General features: G+C 50.4%; 1 protein-coding gene across 2 annotated transcripts in view; it reads left to right on the top strand.

Moving 5' to 3' along the window:
• The window catches only part of RAI2 (retinoic acid induced 2), a 59,643-nt gene extending 45,617 nt beyond the window's left edge, over positions 1-14,026 (top strand). Inside the window, exons 2-3 of one of the 2 annotated variants that reach the window (XM_029239940.1) lie at positions 11,822-11,980; positions 12,197-14,026. In XM_029239940.1, the coding sequence (XP_029095773.1) occupies positions 11,846-11,980; positions 12,197-13,426 (1,365 nt within the window). In that variant the 5' untranslated portion in view covers positions 11,822-11,845 and the 3' untranslated portion in view covers positions 13,427-14,026. Of the gene's footprint in view, positions 1-11,821 lie in introns of both variants that reach the window. The other variant, XM_029239939.1, reaches the window with a different exon arrangement.
• The last annotated feature ends 5,563 nt before the right edge of the window (positions 14,027-19,589 follow it).

The following is a 19,589-nucleotide window of genomic DNA, read 5'->3' as shown; positions in this document are numbered from 1 at the left end:
CCCCCCCCCCCCCCCCCGCTTACCGTGTCTGCCACAGTTGGTGGTCGTTAGGCTTCCACCGTGGCTGTGACATTGCAGTAGCATGTGTGCATGGGGGTGCTGTCCTTTGAGGCCCCTAACCTCTGCAGAGAAACCTGGTGAGACAGAGACCAGAGCTGGAGGAGGTAGCCAGTTCAGTAACAGAGCCCTGTGAAGACAGTTCCGGATATTGCTAAAACCTCTGGACCTGGGAGCCACATACTCATGTGGTTCCTGGTATGTGAACAGCAAGTGTTTGTTGATTGAGTCTAGGAAGGAATGAAGAATTGACTGGCATTCACTTCCTCTGTAAGCTCTGAAGGCTTAAAGGTTGAGGCCATGTCCCATCCCCTTTTTGCATGTCAAGTGCCTTTTAATGGAGCCAGCAAACTTGGTCGTAGTTGTAGGCTCTCGTCTCTGTGGAGGGATTTCAAGATAAGTAAGATTTCTCCCTTTGGTTGGTATCTGAAATCGCTCAGTTAGGATTTCATTTCTTCGTCCATAACATTATCACTGACTGAATTCAGTTTATTATACCAATAAAGGAAACATAATTCTTGAACCTATTAGTCATAGACCTCATTGAGAATGAGTTTATCAGCTCCATTCTGGAACACCCAATTCTGATAGAGGAAACCCAATTCTGACTGCCCAAGGAGGGGCTGAGAGGTAAGCAAAGACAAAGATCAGGCACCAAAAGAAGACTAATCTATGTTGTTTTCTACGACTGACAAGTCAAGTCATAAGTGAATGTGCTTGGTGGTTTTAAAAGCATGGGAGAAGCTTTCCCCGAATTCGGATCACCTTTCTCGTGTACCTCTAGTGCTGGTGAACAATTTCCTATTTTCCCTCATTCTGCTGGGAAGCTCCACTCCCGCCTCTCCCTCCACCACGCTGCACAGCAACCAAGTGGTTGTAGCTCAACAGCGATCCCTTTTGGGCAGCTGAATAAAGGTCATTCAGCGCTTTTCTCACCGCTTTCCTCAGTTTCTGGGTTTTCTCTCTTCCAGCTGAGCAACCTTCTTTCCTTTAACTCTTGCCCAGTTATCTCAGAAAATTCTTCTGCTTTCTCTCTCCCTCTTGTCCTTACCCAATTGCTCTCCTCTTCCACCCCTCCCTTGTTTTTGAGAAAATGCCCCTAATCTTGCAGCTAGGCAGGAGAGGAGAGAGCTATTCAGGCCCTTCTGTCACGGAGAAAGAAAACTGTAGGATCTGAAGTGAAATGACGCATCACAGCCAATCAGCTATAACTTTGGAACTTTACAAATGCTCATGGGTCCATATTCCAGATACAAAAGGCTCTGGCCACCTCTTCTTTCTCCCCCAGCCTCCCAGCCTGAATGAGAAGTAGATTTTTGTATTTATTGAATTGTTTTCCCATTGTCTTTCATTTCCTGTAGGGCAACAGTGTTGTTTTCTATTTTCACCGCAAATGTTCAATATTTCAGCTATGCTGGGGGTTAAGTGAGTTTTTGTGGAAACCTCGCCATCAGATGTAATATTAATTCTGTGGTAAATGCCTTCCCAGTTCCTAGCAGCTGATTTTAAAACGAACCTCTGAACAAACAGGGTTTCAACTCAGAAACTGAATGTACAAACCCATTGGGAGCGTTTGTGATGCTACTTAAAGACGCTGAGAGGAAATATAGGCAGTGGATCTGATAATGACGACAGTGATGCTAGTGACAAGGTGACAGTAATGATGGTGATGCTGTGATGGCTGTGACAGTGAGACTGATGACGAAGCTGAAGACGGTGACAGTGGTGATGACGATGGTGACAGTGGTGGTGACGATGATGTCAGCCATGTTATTTTCAACATTATCACCAACTTTTTTTTTTTTTTTTTGGCTGCGCTGGGTCTTCGTTGCTGCACGCAGGCTTTCTCTAGTTGCGGTGAGCGGGCTTCTCATTGCGGTGGCTTCTCTTGTTGCGGAGCACGGGCTCTAGATGTGCGGGCTCAGTAGTTGTGGCTCACGGGCTCTAGAGCACAGGCTCGGTAGTTGTGGCGCACAGGCTCAGTTGCTCCGCGGCCTGTGGGATCTTCCCGGCCCAGGGCTCGAACCCGTGTCCCCTGCATCGGCAGGTGGATTCTTAACCACTGCGCCACCAGGGAAGCCCTAGCCATGTTTTATTGGGAACTTTCTAAGTGCCAGGCCCTGTGCCAGCTACTTTACACTGATGATTTCCTTTCATCCTTACAACAGTCCAGCTCTTCCCCCCACCCCAGGTCTTTTTTAACCTCCATTTTGCACAGAGGGAAACTGAGGCTTAGAACTAACTTGCCCAAGGTCACACAGGTAGCAAAGTTAGGCAGAGCTGAAATTTGAACCTAGGCCTGTCTGAGTTCGAAGCTTGTACTTCTGACCCCTCTCGGGAGTGGCGGGCAGGGGGCAGTGCCCAGGTGAGGCTGGCACAGTTTTCATGCCGAGGGTTGGTGAGCGGCTCATGTGCATTAGGATAAAGGGAAAATCTGAACTCCAGTCCTTTGCACCTCGCAGATCTGCACCCCTTCCTTCCAGTGACCCCTCGGAGGGTCTATTTCTGGCACACTAGTCTCTGGAAAATGTCCTGCTAATGACACGGGATTATAAACAGTCCTTTTCCCAGAACAAAAATTTAACCTTTGTATCTCAATCTAATTAGAAGTATTTTCTCTTCCAGGAGCAGGTTTTTTTCCCTCTTTGTTCCTTATTTAAGAGGTTTCTTTATTGCCAGAAAAATCTCCAAACACCATAGCTTTTTAAGATGATAGACCCTGGCCAGAGATCTTGAACATGACCTGTGCTCCTGCACGAGATGGCCACTCCGGCACCAGCACCTGAGGGTGTTCGGGTGCTGTGTGTCCAGCTTAAGGCTCTGGGACCTTGGCCGAGTGCAGGGGTGGACACTCCTGGGCTCTCACAGCCCACATCCAGGTGGGTGTCCCCTGCCACCACCAGCAGTTCTTTATGATTTTCTCTGGTGATTCTGATCTGTGTCTCTCCCCTTCCCCTGGGCTCACCAAGACTTGAGGAGGGTGCTTCTTTCCTCTTAGTTTCAGGGGCAACCCTCCATGAACAGTAAGCATTTCTCCTCTACCTTTGAGGGGTCCTCGCACTGACATCTCTTCCCATTGCTGTCTAGGGACTGGCATCCTTTTAGAGACTTACTCCTTTACCTCTGCAAGAACTGTGCACCTTGAGGGAGCCCTGTTAGAAGCAGATCGCCCTGGGAGAGTATCGGTTGGTGAATCCTTGGGGAATTGAGCTGAGAGAGAAGGCAATGAGCCTGTGGAGAAAACAGCATCAGGGTGGAGGGCTAGGAGATGCACGCCTGGCACGCAGTGAAGGCACTCAGGTAGTTTTTGAAAGAATACATACATGACTGGACGTGAACCTAGTTCTCTATTCCGGCCCCGCACCCAGGCCTGCAGCCCGAGGGCCGCCATAGGTCCTCTGTGGGCAGGCTGGAGGTACTTGGGAGTCTAAAATGAGATCGGAAATGCAAAGACATCTGACAGTCTCCTCCTGGGCCAGAAAGGAACCAGGGCAACTGCGTGGCACCCTCCACAGCCAGACCCCCAGATCCCTCCCGTGCTCTGGTGGAATCCTACCACGTCGTAGGGACGTTTGGCACATCGTGGGTTCCCGACAGCGCTGTGATGTCTTCACCCCACAGACCCTGCCCTGCTCTGGAAGTCGAGTCCCAAGAGAGATAAACCATGCTCTGACTGAAGCCGAAGGGTCTTCTTACCTTCTCCCCTCCTTTTGGCCTTCTCTTCTCCCCTGGCCTGGTTTAAAGATGAACCAGAACTCCCAAAAGAGCCTGCCTCCTTTCTCTAACCTTTCCCTCTTCACCATTCCTGGTCCCTCCCTCCAAGCTGCTCCCCTCACCCACGCTGTGGGCTTTGGAGTTGGGAGGATAGGGAATGGCGTCTTCTCGGTGGGGGGGGGGGGGTCATGGGCGTGGCCCAGAAAGACCCGCCGCCATTCTGCCCTTCCCCCACCCCCTTGTGCCCTTTCCCTCTTCCATGCAAGTCTCTTGAATTCCCACACGTCCCCATCCCTCAGGACCCGCAGCAATTCCTAGAAGGCCGGGTTTGACTCCTTCCCGCAGACACCACTCACTCGTGGGAGGCCTGAGTTAATTTTCCACCCCACCATGAGAGGGGGGCAGTACCCCACGTTACAGAAGAGGAAACTGAGTCCCAGGGACACAAAATGACTTTACCCCAGTCACAAAGAGCTCGTGTGTGTGTGTGTGTGTGTGTGTGTGTGTGTGTGTGTGTCTTGAATCTCATCTTTTACTTCTATTTCGATTTCTTATCTATTAGATACCATGCACTCGAGGGTTTATTTCATCTTTTTTATCAAACTCCTCACCCATCAAATTCTATTTGACAGTCTGATGGTTGAATCAGACCATCCCACATACCTTGGTGTTGGACTCTGGTTAAGGGATACAGACGTAGCAGGGGACCCCTTTGACTCAAGTGAAATTTGAACCCAAGGCAATGGCTGAGGGACTGTGCTTTTGAAGGAGCACAGGTCTGAGAGTCTTGCACGCTACAACCTCTGAGCCTCACTCAACCAGTGAACCTCAGCTTCCTGCTCTGCAGAATGTGAGGGGTGGCCTGGGCCAGTGACCCCAAGACTCGTTCAGGCAGGGGGGGACCCTTGGAAGTCTCGCTGGGCCTTGGAAGCTCTGTCTCTCCTGCCGAGTTCCACCTTTTTCATGCTTGCACTCCTATCAGAAACAAAAGAAAGAATTGAACACCCCCTCAGCACATACACATTGTTAAATTATATATGTCTTCCTGTATTTATTTATTACATATGCCATAAAATAGAAAAATGGGAATAAAAAGGATGAGATGGTAAAATGGACATAAATAAGTTTTATGACGACTTTACCCTGCTCCCCGGGAAGGCCTGGGAGTGCCCTGGTGTCAGTGGCCAGTTTACTGTGCTCAGGCTCGCTGCTTCCTCCTGCCCGACTGTCTCACAGCTCCCATCTTTCACCAATATCACATCACATCAGAGCTAAGACTTGCACTCAGTCCTCTCTGGCAGAATTCCCCACAGCCGCTGCCCACCTTCACGAAGGTGAGACTCAGTCACGAGCTGCATGGCCACCACCGTTTTAATAAATGAAGTAACGTGTTGGGGACTCGTTCCCAAAGCTAGCTTGGGTTGTCCTAGTCCTTTCGGAGGGCCGTGGAGATCTCCGCGTGTAAAAGGCAATCGGCTGTAAGCCAGGTGACTATTCTGTGTACTCACCGTATTGTAGCCAATTTGGGAATCCATTCATGTGATAATTATGTTCACAGCTTCAGTAGAAACGCCCTGTGCTGATGTCTGAAGCTCAGAAAATTTAATCACTGGGGCAAGTAATTGACAATCATTACACCCTATGGGGAGAGCAAAACCATTTTTTACCCAGTTGGAATTACTTCTTAGATATTTAGTGCATACCAGGTCCTGAATGGTGAAACCATATCTACGTTGTATTAAAGGATGCGAGTTATGCTTTGCTCATTTCACTCATAGTAAGCGGCTGGTGATTTTTATACACCATTAGGTTGATCATTGAGGCTGTAGTTTTAAGTGCTGGATCGAAAGCAAGAAATAGATTTAGAATAAGGTGCAGTTGGGAGGGGGAGGATACTTACAGAGGTCTCTGGGAAGTCAGCCTTGCAAGAAGGAGTGACACCTCACTTTTTCCCGGGGGCGGGGGCACATGGGAAGACTCTGTGACGGCCAGGGTGGAAGTTGAGGGAATTCCGGACTTGATGGCTTTAGTCTTTTCTGTGAAGTAAGAAGCAAGATCAGCCACTAAGAAGAAGGTTGGCTGACCAGGTGCCTTGTTCTCTGGCCTTTGGATTAAGGCCATTCTGACTGCACAGTAGAGTCACCTGGGGTATTTTTCAAAACCCCAATGCCCCGGCTGTACCCCAGACCAATTTAGTCAGAGTCTTGGTGGTGGGACCCAGGCATCAGTATTTTTTAAAGCTTCCGGGTGATTCTGACGTGTAGCCAAGTTGAGGACCAGAGCTAAGCCAGCACCTGTCAGATGTGAACGTGCACACAGATCATCCCGGGAGCTTGTCGAGATGCAGGTGCTGATTCAGGTGGTCTGGGGTGGGGCCCGAGACTCTGCATTTTTAGCAGGCTCTCAGGTAATGCTGCTGCTCCAAGGACATCGACGATCCAATTCTGACCTGAAAAAAATGATGGCTGCCTACAGGCTCCATAAAAACCAAAGCTGTTGATATTTTACAGTTGGAAAACACATAGTATCGGGATATATTTTTAGAAAATGAATGTCTTTTTTTAAATAAGTTTATTTATTTTTATTTATTTATTTTTGGCTGCATTGGGTCTTCATTGCTGCGCGTGGGCTTTCTCCAGTTGCGGCGAGCGGGGGCTGCTCTTTGTTGCGGTGCGCGGGCTTCTCATTGCGGTGGCTTCTCTCGTTGCGGAGCTCGGGCTCTAGGCACACGGGCTTCAGTAGTTATGGCTCGTGGGCTCAGGAGTTGTGGCTCGCGGGCTCTAGAGCACAGGCTCAGTAGTTGTGGAGCATGGTCTCTAGGCACGAGGGCTCAGTAGTTATGGCTCACGGACTCAGTTGTGGCTCACGGGCTCAGTAGTTATGGCTCACAGGCTCAGTAGTTGTGGCGCACGGGCTTAGTTGCCCCGCGGCATGTGGGGTCTTCCCGGACCAGGGCTCGAACGCGTGTCTCCTGCGTTGGCAGGCGGACTCTTAACCACTGCGCCACCAGGGAAGTCCTGAAAATGAATGTCTTAAAGGAAGAAATTTATCTTGATAAAATATCTAGGTGAGGCTGACTTCAGGGGAAGAGGAGGGCAGGTCACATCTGCAGGCTGTTTGGGCTGAAGGGGGTGTCCCCAGGATCGGGACCAGGGGACTCCAGAATGGCCCTCCCTAGATCATCCGGGTCCTGGAGGTGGAATCTGCCCAGATCACTAAGACTGCTTCCCCTGAGGCTGAGCTCACTTCCACGTGACCTCACTCCAGTGATCCCAGGGTCCTCACAGGGCTCCCAGGCAGCCAGTGGCCCTTGGCTTGCGTTACCACGAGGTGACCCTGCCCACCAGACCTAGGAACCCAGTCCTCAAGCATTTCCTCAGGGGCGCTTGGCGCTGCAGACCAGGGGCCTTGTGGTCGTCTTGATAGTTGTTTCTGTGGTGAAAATGCTCTCAATTCACGGTACAAAATCAAGCCCCTCTCTAGAAGGTGATTTAGGGCTCCTGGCATGCCCACAGGGCTTTTGTCCAAATTCCCAACTCAGAAATCAAGCTCTGCGTGAGGCGGTCTCGGGGATCCTGTCCTGGGTTAGAGTGGGGTTCACAGTCACATTCTGAACTTCCTTCAGTTGGAGTCGGTGCAGGCTCCTCAGGGGGTCCCCATGGGATCATTTAGGATGTAGCTGAGGGTATTAGGTTGAGTGTGTGAGTGTGTGTGTGTGTGTGTGTGTGTGTGTGTGTGTAGAGAGAGAGAGAGGGAGAAAGAGATTAGGTGTTAAATGCCCACAACAGGGAAATAGATGGACTCTACGACCTAGAGAATAGTCTAAATTATCTGAGTGGTCAACTGTTTTCACTTTTGAAATTAAGCTATAAATGAATCCTTGTCAAAAAAATGTCAATCTGTATGGAAGCCTGTAAGGTAAATTGAGTCCTTTGTTCGATGCTCTGGAGGCAGGAGGCCTGAGAGGCAGGCCCGGCTTGCAGGGCACCCACTGGGGTGCAGATGTGGGGCGGGTCACTGACCTACTGCCTGGGAGTTGGACCCCAGGTTGGCTTCTTCACGAATGTAACTCCTTATCAGGAAAACGGCACACGTGTCGCTTTGCTTTGGTTTTCTCTGTGTGTGTGTGTCAGAGAAACACGGGACCCTAGGATGAATCCATTCACAGGTCACCGTGTCAGACTCTTCACTGTCCACAAAGTGCTTTCGCATCTACTGTCTCGTCACTGGAGTCTCCCCCTGGCTGGTGAAGGTGGGTGACTGCCATGTTCCCCTCCGTGGCACCTGTGGGCCTGACCCTCTGCTCTCTCCACAACAAGAGCAGGGTGACCTCTGTGATAACTGGCCTCTGGCGAGTTTTATTCAGCCTTTCTGGGTCACAGTTTCCTCATCTGTAAAAAAGATCGGGAAGAGGACAGAGATGTAAGCTTTAATGTCCCTGCCAGTCTTGATATACCATGATTCTATAAATGTGACAAGACGCTGGTTATGAGAACGCCAGGCTGCGAAAGGCCTAGATACTCATTCATGCCCTCCTTTCTGAAAGGATTCACCAGCTACGGTCATAAAGATGAGCAGGTGAGAAAGTTGTTTCTCATACTGGCAATGCCAGTATGAGGGGGAGGTTCAGGACTTGCCAAGGTAAGTTGGGGTCCTGTGGGAGCTCAGTGGGGTTGGGGGAGATCTCAGAGGATGAGAGTCCAGCGTCTGACAGGTGAGCAGGAGTTGGCTGGGTGAAGGTCAAGGCCCGAGAGGGCTCCAAGCTGAGGGGCAGATCCTGGGGACATCGTGCCTCTGGTATCCTTAGATCTTCGTGATGGTTAGACGAGGGGTTCAGGTGGCAATTTTGTGACCCCACAGGTCTCTGAGCCCAATTACTGCCCCAGACAGTCCTTCCTCACCTCCCCAGCTGCTCTGTGCCCTGAGGCTTCTCCGCAGGGTCTCCATCTGGGGGGGGCACGTAGGCAACTGGCCACGGGCCAAGAGAGCGAGGGTCTCCAGCACCCGCGGATCCAGATCGCCCACTTCCCCTCCCTTTACGCCCCGCCCCATACCCCCAGGGGTAATGGGTGCAGGCCGAATGGATGGCCGATCTCATTTAAATCCATTTAATATTTTGAAAAACCCAAACAAAAGGCTCCCTGCCACCTCTGAAGAAATGGCACCCCCTCAGCATGAGCATTACGTGGTGGTTTCTGTGACACGACCTCTCCAGTTGGCACCCGGCTTCTGGCTTGTCCTCAGGGACACAGACTTGCGCCGTGAGCCCTCATCTCAGGAGCTGGTTGTTTTCCTCAGGGCATCCCTGGGGCTTCCAGCACTGGCTCCTACAACAGTGACAGCCACTCCGGCCCCCCAGCTGCTGACCCAGAGTCGGGAGGCGTGCTGTCAGGGTGAATGAGGGGAGGAGGAGTGGGGCGGAAGAGGGGAAGAGCCCCCTGGGAGGCGGGAGGGTGCTTGACGAAGGCAGTGTAGTCCTGGGCCCCGCGTGGTACGCGACTCGGAGCGGGTGCTCAGTCCCCGGTGGGGAGCGGTGTGCATCGTCTCAGCAGGCCTCTAGGTGAGCGACTGCGGCTGCTCCCCGGGCCTCCTTGGCTCAGTCATCAGGCAGGTGCAAAGCTGTCACGTGGGAGGAGGCAGGGGTGGTAGCCCCGCCCTTGGCCCCCCGAGATGCCGCACACCGCCACCTGCATCCTGGCCGGTCCCGCATCGCATCTGGCCCCGGCCCTGTCCCCAGAGGCTTGAGGCCCCGGCAAGGGGCCTGATGGCGAGAGTTTAAAGGCACTGAGCGCCCCCTGTGGGCGGCACCCTCACCTCTGGCAGGACGGCCTCCTCGTACTCTTGAGCGGGAAGGTTCTAGAGGCTTAGCAGTCCTAGGGCCAGGGCCAGGCCGGGAGAGGAGTGAGGCTGCGCGGGGAGAGGTGAGAGCCGCCGCCGGAGCCGAAGGTATGTGCCAGGAGCCGGTCGGGGAGGCGCCGAGAAGGTGTAGCCTGTTAAGAGAAAGCAGCCTCACAGCCCGGTAGTCCCAAGGCCGCGGGAAACACGGGACGTGGCTTCTCCTGGCGGCCTGCCTCACGGGCCGGACGGGTGGCCGCGGTGCCTCCTCTGACCGCTGCTGTCCTTGTCCGCTCCAGCCCCGCCCAAGCTTCCCTTCAGCCTTCTGCCACCCCGCCCTGAGCTCTGGCCACTGTGAGGGACAGGGCGGCCCTTCTGGAGGAGGCCCTGGGTGCTCAGGGCCTTCGAAGGGCTGTCTGTGAGTGGCCGACAGAGCTCTGTCCTGCCGAGGCTGATGCCCCTCCTGGCTTCACGCTGACGCCTTCTCATGCTAGCCAGTCTCTGTCCGATCAACGGCATGCACCCCCGGTAGACTCTAATCCCCATGAAAGCAGGAGCATCTCCAAGATCATGACAGCATCTCCAGCCCCCAGCAAAGCATTGGGCAGGCAGTAGGCGTTCAGCAAATTGATTGGTTGGATGGATGAATGAATGCATGGAAGAATGAATGAATGGTGTACTGGAGGCATGGCATTTTCTGGGCTGAATCAGGGAGCACTCCTCTCAGGAAAAACCAGGCCCTTCAGCTGGGGCAAGCCCCCTCAGGCTCCCTGGGGACAGGCTTCCTCAGAGGCTCTGCAGTGTGCCCTGCCGAGGGCATCACTCACCGTTCCTTCTCCATAAAGTTCTTTGCACAGCATCCTTCCCCTTGTCCTCCCCTCCTCCTGCTTCAGAGAAACTCCTTGTTCTGTGCATTTGACACGTTGTGATTGTCTGGAAATATCACAAAGTTGTTCATTTCTTAAAGCTGCCTTCCTGTAGTGAGGCCTCGTTTGTTCACTTCTAATCCCATGGTGTGCTGGGCCACCTCTCTTGTTTTGGAGGTTGTGTTGGTAATTTCGGGGTGAGGAGAGAAGGACAAGTTGACCCCAGGACGAAAGTCTAGACCGCTCAGACAGGTGAGGTCAAGAATCGGAGTTGCCCAAGGCCTGCCCAGCAAGACTGAGGATTATTGAATTATTATTGAGCCCAACCAGACTCCAGGGCTGCACAGATCCCCGAGTTAGACATGGTGCCTGCCTTCTCCATGGTAACAAGGCTAAATATGGACGCGTTTCCATGGAGAGCCATATCGCAGCTGCAGCCCTGCTTCCTCCAGGAAGCACCAGCGCTGGGCTTCTTTGGCTTCTCAGGAGGTGGCCAGTGGTGCCGCGGACATCAAGAAAGTATATCTCACCTCTGAGGATGTTTGTTTCCAACAAGGGTTCCGTTTCCCCGGCCCTAGATTCGTCAGCATCTGTTCCTCTTGACAGCTAGAAGTTAGGAGAGAGAGGTCACAGGTCAGACAGACGGAATGGGGACAGTGACGCTGGACCCAATGAGCATTCGTGCAAGTTATCCTGTCTTCACTCCTCGGAGTGGCTTTTCCTATTACTGGAGGAAAGGGGGTGTCACTGGTTGGAGGGAGACAATTATAATGAGCCTCGTATAAATACACTGCTGTTCCTCTCATCAAGCCTCTTTTGGAAGAATTATTGCTGCTACAAAGAGTTTTTTAAATGCTTTCCATAACTGGGATGGCCCCCTTCCAATTCCATACAATATTCTAACGTGACAGGGTTCTATTTTTTTTTCTTAAAGGAAAGTAAGTCTTTGCTGCATATTTGAATTTGAGCAAGTCCAATCCCCGCATATCTTAACTGTCCGATGGAACAATGTGGAATGAAACTTTGTTTGCCGCAGGCTAAGCGCATAAGCTGAGTGGGTATCCGGCTTCACAACACTCTGTTTAACCGCACTTGGCTATTTCGCCCTTACATCATCTGTGTTTATAGTTTAATCGTCTGTTAAATTGGGGCTGTCCACGCACAGCTGATCGTATGGGTGTGTTCGTATATGTTAGGAAATATCTGTAACATGTATGTATACACAGAGAGATGGGTGTGCTCCCCGGTTAACTAAGATGTGGAAACTTTTAAAAGATGTAGAGAGAGCTCTCAAGGCAATTATAAATAGTCTCGGAAGGAAGATTCATATGGTGTGTTCCGTGTTGCAGGCCGAGTGGCATCAGAGCTGAGTGATGGACGATCTGCAGTCCCAGAACCTCTCCATGGACGTGACCGACTCCTCCCCTGCCTTGGCCAATAACAGACTGGAGAACGGCATGGCCCAGCTGATCACCACTGAGGCCTGGAACATCAACTCCACTGACCTGGTAAAGAAGGCCCTGGTGACCGTGCCGGCCCCGTCCATTCTGAACCCCCCGGCTGAGTCCCAGAGCGGCATGGCTCTGAAGGTAGCGGCCACCGTGCTTCAGCCCCTGTGCCTCGGGGAGAGCCCGGTGGTGATGCCCATTCACATGCAGGTGGAGGGCAGCCCCGTGCCTGAGCTCAACCCTAACGGCAACGCCACTTACGTCATGACCACACAGGGCCCCGTGCAGCTGCCGGTGGTGCTGGAGCAGCACGTCTTCCAGCACCTCAACTCCCCTCTGGTCCTGCCACAGGAGGCCCCGTGCTCCTCCAGCGCCATCCACAGCAACCTCTTCCAGGGAGCCGAGGACCCCGAGGCCCAGCCCCAGCTCCTGGACCTCAGGATCCCCAGCCAGCCGCAGGAGCCCACGTTGCCCTTCGAAGCCGTGCTCCAGAATTTGTTTCCTTCGCAGGGCGCTCTCGGCCCTCCACCCTGTCAGCCTCCGCCGGGATACGCCCCTGTGCCCCCCCAGCCGTTTAACTCCCCCTTGTCCCCCCTGGTCCCGCCAGCCACCCTCTTGGTTCCCTACCCTGTGATCGTCCCCTTGCCTGTGCCGGTCCCCATTCCCATCCCCATCCCAGTGCCTCAGAGTTCTGAATCCAAGTTCAGCCCCAGCTTCCGAAAGCCGCCATCTTCCTTCGGCCTACACCCGTTTAAAGGCACCCAGACCCCTCTCCAGAAGGAGGAACTGAAGCCCTTCGACCTCCTCCCGCCGAGGGAGTACTTCCAGCTCGGCCGCCACACCGTCATCAAGATGGGGAGTGAGAACGAGGCCCTGGATCTCTCCATGAAGTCGGTGCCCTGGCTCAAGGCTGGCGAAGTCAGTCCCCCGATGTGCCAGGAAGATGCAGCCCTAGACCTGTCACTGGCAGCCCACCGGAAATCTGAGCCCCCCCCTGAGACATTGTATGACAGCAGCGGGTCAGCGGACAGCCCAGGTCACACTGTGATGGAGAAACTTCCCAGTGGCACGGAAGTGCCCTTTGCCCCCACCACGCCCCACGAGGCCTCAGCCGTGATGGATAGTCACATGGGCAGCAGCGTTGCTGCCGAGCCGCCCAGCCAGCCCAGCGGTGAGGTCAAGGCTGAAAATAACATTGAGATTGTGAGCGAGTCCCAGGCGGCCAAGGTGATCGTCTCTGTGGAAGACACTGTGCCTACCATCTTCTGTGGCAAGCTCAAAGGCCTCTCGGGGGTGTCCACCAAAAACTTCTCCTTCAAAAGAGAAGACTCCATGCTTCAGGGCTATGACATCAACAGCCCAGGAGAAGAGTCCATGGGAAACGCGGAGCCCCTTAGGAAACCCGTCAAAAACCGGAGCATAAAGTTAAAGAAAGTGAACTCCCAGGAAATACACATGCTCCCAATCAAAAAACAACGGCTGGCCACCTTTTTTCCAAGGAAGTAAATAACGGCTTTTTAAAATTTTTATGATTATAATATGGGGAAAGGTGCATTGGTTTTATAAAAAGGCATTTAAAACAAATTATCTTTGTTAATTATTTTGGGGAGTAGCTGGGAAGTGGGAAGGCAAATTGGCTCTAAGCAAGTTTCATTTTCTTTTTTAATTTTTGACTTTTCACAAATGAGTAAATAAGAGCAACCTATTTTTCAAGCAGATTGCACATTTTTTTGCAGCTTTAATGGAATATTGGGTGAATCAGAGGGGTAAAAAAGCTATTTTCATTGCCACAAAGTGCTTTGATGATGTAATACCTAATAAAGGGTAGGATGAATATTTCACAATAAATGTTTGTTTGCACTAACTGGTTGCAGTATTCTATCATTTATAAAATCTGCATTCCTGAACTGGCAGGGTTTGGCCAAAACTGTCGCTTGTGAAGCACTGCAAGCTATCCGTGTTTAGAGACCGAAGCTCTTCGGGCATGTTGGGCGAAGAAGAACCATATTGGCCTATGTCCTCAGAAAAGGAGGATTAGGGGCAGGACAGGAATAAAGATGCAGACGTAGAGAATGGACTTGAGGACACGGGGAGGGGGAAGGGTAAGCTGGGACGAAATGAGAGAGTGGCATGGACATATATATACACGACCAAATGTAAAATAGCTAGCTAGTGGGAAGCAGCCGCATAGCACAGGGAGATCACCTCGGCGCTTTGTGTCCGTCCACCTAGAGGGGTGGGACAGGGAGGGTGGGAGGGAGGCGCAAAAGGGAGGGGATATGGCGATGTATGTATATGTATAGCTGATTCACTTTGTTATATACAGCAGCAACTAACACACCATTGTAAAGCAATTATACTCCAATAAAGATGTTTAAAAAAAAAAAGAAAAGGAGGATTAGGAATATGTATGACCTTGAGCAAGTCATTTCCCCTTCTGGCCCCTTTCTTCATTTGTAGAAATGTGGCAAAGGCAGGGGGGTGGGGAGGTGAGTTTCAAGTACCCAATCCCCCCTCTAATGTTCACAGAGACCCTGGATGTGCAGAATTCTGTCTGAAACCTTCCATAGACTAAAACAGACAAATGTCTCTAAAGGGAAATTTACCTGCTTCTTTTCCTCCCTCCTCCCAAAATTTAGCTGAAAGGACTTTCTCTTCAAGGGTAGTAGGAGCACTGTTCTGAATGACTAATAGTCTTGCAAGTCAAAAGTATTACCGAAGGCCACTCAGAACAAGAGGACAGTCCAGTGGATTACGAGGTGTCTCACGCAAGTTCCCGGCCCTGGGTAGAGATGTTTGGGAGTGGGGTCGAGGAGGGAAGAGAAAGCCATTCCTTAATTAGTTTATCTCAGTGATTCCCAACTGGGGGTGATCATGCCCTCCAGGGAACATCTGACAATGCCTGGAGACGCTTTTGGTTGCCATGGCTTGGGGATGGGGGGGGGGTGCTCCTGGCACCTGGTGGGCAGAGACCGGGATGCTGCTAAGCATCCCACAGTGCACAGGGCAGCCCCCAGGGCAGAGAGTGTTCCAATCCCCATGTCCACAGCACTGAGGCTGAGAACCCGCCGTTAAACCATCTCTCGATGGACAGAAGCGATGCACCTGGAAGGAGAGAACAGCACGAAGCCATCCATACCGACGAGGAACCGTGAGTGTACGTTTAAAATAGACCTGCTAGGCGGTACAGCACACTTGGGTCTGAAATTGTGCTGGTGAGAGACTCATTGCAGCATGCCTGCTTTTAAAGTTTAGCCTCTTTCTTTCACTTCTTGCAATTAGTATGTATCCAGCTGTTACCGTGAACACGAACAGGAGGGAAAGCAGTTGCGAGTCTGTTCTTTTATTGCCAGGCCCTCCGTGTATAGGGTTACAGTTTTAGCTGGTCCTGTACCATACCCCTATAATGGATTTTCTTTTTCCTGCTCTCTGCCTGTGTTGTTAAAATTTCTCTTTCAGAGTGTGACACGATGAGAAATAACCAAATAGTTGTTTCTCGTGAGGCTGACTAGTCCCATTCTCTTACACCAGCCAGACTCCATCCTTTAAGCTTCTGCATGGAGCCATCTTTTCCAGTTTTACTCCCATTGTGGGTTTCTGGCCATGTTTCCTGAGCATGGCGTGCGTATTCCAGTTTCATATACAACCAACACAGATGTGCCTAGGCACTAGCATTTCCCATTCACCTGCTGTCCTTTTCTCACCATGTTTGTGGTAGTTTCGGTTGCCCCTGCAGTGCTAGGTGGCCTTTCTGCACCAGCCAGCAGGGCCCCTGTCTTCACAATGTACTGGGAAAAGCTGCGCTTATCTGTCTTTGAGGGAACAGAATTCTCAATTTGCCCTTTAGAAGCAAGTGTTTAAAGCTGACTGAGTGACATCTAGGTGGAAAGGAAGGCATCTGTAACCTGTAATCACGTTATAAACATGAGGCTGCGAATTCCTCTTTGTTGTATCTGGAGATGCCCTTTTCTCTTCAGATGTCAGCTCTGATTGGGTGAGAAAAGCTGGCTCCACCGCCAACCGTGGGTGTTGAGCCAGCGTGGGCCATCCCCCAGCCCTGGAACAGGCCTCTGCTCCCATCCCAGCCGTGCCCATCCATGGGCCTTGCCAGTCATTACTGGGGTCTTTGGAGAGAGGCCTTTGTGGTGGGGATTGGCTGTCGAGTTGGGAGACTTGCTCAATGAGATCTGTGAACCCTAGACACAAGAGTGTTGTGTTGGGACCAGGGTTGTGCTACAGGGGCAGTGACACCCTCTGCCTGCCCCCCTCTCAGCCTTTGGTGGAAACCAGAATCTACTTCGCTAGGGAATCAAGAGAAGGGCGAAGGGCCTGCTGTTGCACCGGAGTGAGCCTAGGGTTCATCCCTGGTGGCTCAATTCCACTCTCCCTTCCTAGTCAGAAGTTTGCAGCCTTCCACACAAACCTTAAGTAAGAACCATCATCCTGGACCCATGCTTCCTGGTCTGAGACATGTGATTCCCACAGGGTGCATAGAGGAGGCCACTGGCAAACTCAGGCCCCATCACGGTTCTTCTTGATTCGGCCAGCTATGGTCACTCTTAGTGCCCCACGCCTCACAACCATCTCCAGCTAACCTACTTTCAGGTTTCAGCCATGCAGGATTTCCATCAGGGTTTTTCTTATGACTTAATTTCCCATCTCTTCTCAAAAAAATGTTTTGGCCAACTAGCCTAAAGAACAGCTTTTCAGAGTCTTTCAGGAAATGTGATTAGTCCCCAGGAATGTTGACATTTGCTCAGACTTGTCAAGATGGCTTCAGTTGGCTTCAGTTCAGAAATGAAAAAAAATTGGAACAAGTTACTAACATTCATATTTGGGGGTAGTGATCCTCCTGGTAAAGTAAAAACTAGTTGATCTAGAGGGAAAAAAAAGAAAGATTTAAAGAGGGTACAGTTACTATCCTTAACCAAGGAAGTCCTTGACAGTGAGTAGAGAATTCGAAAGTGAGGTCAAACATTTGTTTAGATTCAAAGGCCAAACTCTCACACTTTAAGCATGAAGACAGTATGTCTGCAATGGTAAAAACTCCCAACTCCAAGAAGAAGGAAGGGAGGAAGAAGGTTGCCGATTACTGAGAGAGTATGTCAATTTAGTCATTATCTTTGTAAATAGCCTAATTAATAAAGCAGGAAAGGATTTAGATTTCATTTTACAAGTGAGAAAATTGAGGCTCAGAAGAGCCTCCTGCCTCAGTTGTTAAGCATCACCGACTGAAAACTATGTACTTTGCAATGATTCTTAAATATTGGGTTTGAAGCCCCATGAACCCACAGGAATTTGGATCCTTTGGGGGCAAAAACCAGTATGAATTAATGAAGAGTCTGAATTACAGATTTTTTTTTCAATTATTTTCAAGACCATTCCAGTTAACTGGAACGCCCAGAGCACTTGGCACAATGGTAAAGGGGAGATTTCAAGCTGAAGGGTGCGGATGCCAAGCCTCTAAAGGCCACACTCAAAAGCTGCTAAGCTGAAAACTTTAACAGCGGGGAGGGGTGGGGTGGGGTGGGGTGGGGGAAGCGTTAGAGGTCATTCTGGCCGACTTTACTCCTCATTAAATAGAAAAGGCAATTTTCCAGAACAGCCCACTACCTACCACCAGGTCAAATAACTGACCTCCCACGTCAGTGAAACAAAATAGGGTGTATTTGAGGTCTTCAGGGTGCCGTTTTAATAAATTGAGATTTTATTTTAATTACCATATTGGGTATTTGATAGTAAGTAGTATGTATGAGCACTTGAAAGAACTAGTTCCAAAATATTGCAAATAATCCATCTGCAACTGTTATTAGGCCAGGGGATTTTTCAGCAAAGTGAGATTTTAGCTGTGCTCTGCCAAAATTATGAACACGTTCAAGTTAAAGGGGATGAACTGTTGAGGTTTACTATGTTAATGCAACTTGTAGGTTATTTTCCATCCAACTGTATTCTGTATAGACACTCAAAAGCATAGGCTCGTGCTGCTGGTAACGATGGTAGAGGCCACCTGGATCCTGTCCTCCCTCTGCGAAATCATTTTTTAAAATCTAAGGTTTGATAACCCAGTCAATTGGTAAGAATGCGATGAGCCCCTTTACATTGATAGTACCATGCTGTCAGTCCCAAATGGTGTCAGGAATTCAGTTTTATTTCTAACTCTTCAAATAAGGAACTTGAAGAGTTTCTTCAATGCAGAAATTTTCATTAGGACACATTTCAAGCCATATTAAGAAGCACCACAACAAACAGACCAAATTCTTTGCAAGCAGGGACTGAAGCTTATGTATCTCAAGGTTTCTCCACCTCGGCACTTTTGGTATCTGAGACTGGATGGTTCTCTGTCGTGAGGCTGTCCTGCGGGATGTTTACAGCACCTCTGGTCTCTAGCCACGAGCTACCCATATCACCCCTCCCACTGCCCCAACTGTGACAACACCAACGTCTGCAGACATTGGCACAAGTACCCTGGGGGCAAAGTCACCCCTGGTTGAGAACCACTCTACTTTATTTCTAGGATCTGTCTAACACCTGGCCCACAGCAGGAGCTCAAAAATTCTTTGAAGAATGAATTTAATCAGGAGACAAGCAGAAAGAGAGATCTGTAGCTCTGATCTCTGGGGCCCCGTTCATATTTTCTGGTTTACTACCTCAGGGCTGATCTGACCAGGAAACTGTTATTGGGAACTTCCATTCATCCATCCAAAGGGCCATCACTCATCCAGCATGTAACACGGTCCTCTAGAAGCTTCTCCCTAGTCAACGGGGTTCAGCAAGACTACTCCCTGTCACAAAAAGGGCAGGCACTCACTCAGCCGGTTCTGAAGGGATGCCTCATTACTTTACCAACACCGTGAAACTGCAAGGACTCCGTGATGGCTGTTCCTCAGTCTTGTTTCCAAGGGCAGCATAACCCAGGAATTATTTACAAACATTGCCAGGAAGCTGGGTGTGTTTTTTTCCCCTTAGGTTTTACCTAAATCCTTCTTGCTGTGATCCAGCCAGTTTTTTGTTTGTCCTTAATGGAAACAAAGGCCAAATCTCCTCCTTTGAGTAGTTTCCTATTTAAACACCAGATCTTTTCTCAGCGTCCTTCCCTTGAACTCAGAAGTCCCATTTCCTCTCACACTCCCTGAGCTCCAACTTTATACTCCTTTTGTCATCTTGGTTGCTCTTTCCCCAATTTCTCCATATACTTTGTAGAGTCAGAACTCCAAGTAGGTGGTGAAAACGTTCTAAAATTGATTGTGGTGATGATTGCACAGCTCTGTGAACATGCTAAAAAAACAGAACAAAACATTGAATTGTACACTTTTAATGCTTGAATTGTATGGCATGTGAATTCTATCTCAATAAAGCTGTTATCTTTTTTAAAATAGTAAAAGAACCCCAGATAGAAATTTGGGAAGTGCCTGTGGGTCACAGCAGAGCCTCCTAGAACTGAATGGTTACTGCCCATCTTTGATCAGTTATATGCCTGTAATGCATCCTCACTTCCCTTTGGGTCCCACCCAGCTGACTTTCCCAGGTTTTGCTTTACAGTCAGAACTTTGCTTGGAACGTCATCCACCATGTCTCATTTCTTGAAATCTGGAATCCCTTCCTCCACGTGGTCCGCCTGGAGCAGGCCTTCCCAGTCCTTTAGTTTGGTCCTCACCATTTCTCTACCAGG

The sequence above is a fragment of the Monodon monoceros genome, unplaced genomic scaffold (assembly GCF_005190385.1).
Source record: "Monodon monoceros isolate NGI ecotype Baffin Bay Population unplaced genomic scaffold, NGI_Narwhal_1 Super_Scaffold_22, whole genome shotgun sequence".
Lineage (NCBI taxonomy): Eukaryota > Metazoa > Chordata > Mammalia > Artiodactyla > Monodontidae > Monodon > Monodon monoceros.
This window is presented reverse-complemented; position numbering and strand designations above follow the sequence as displayed.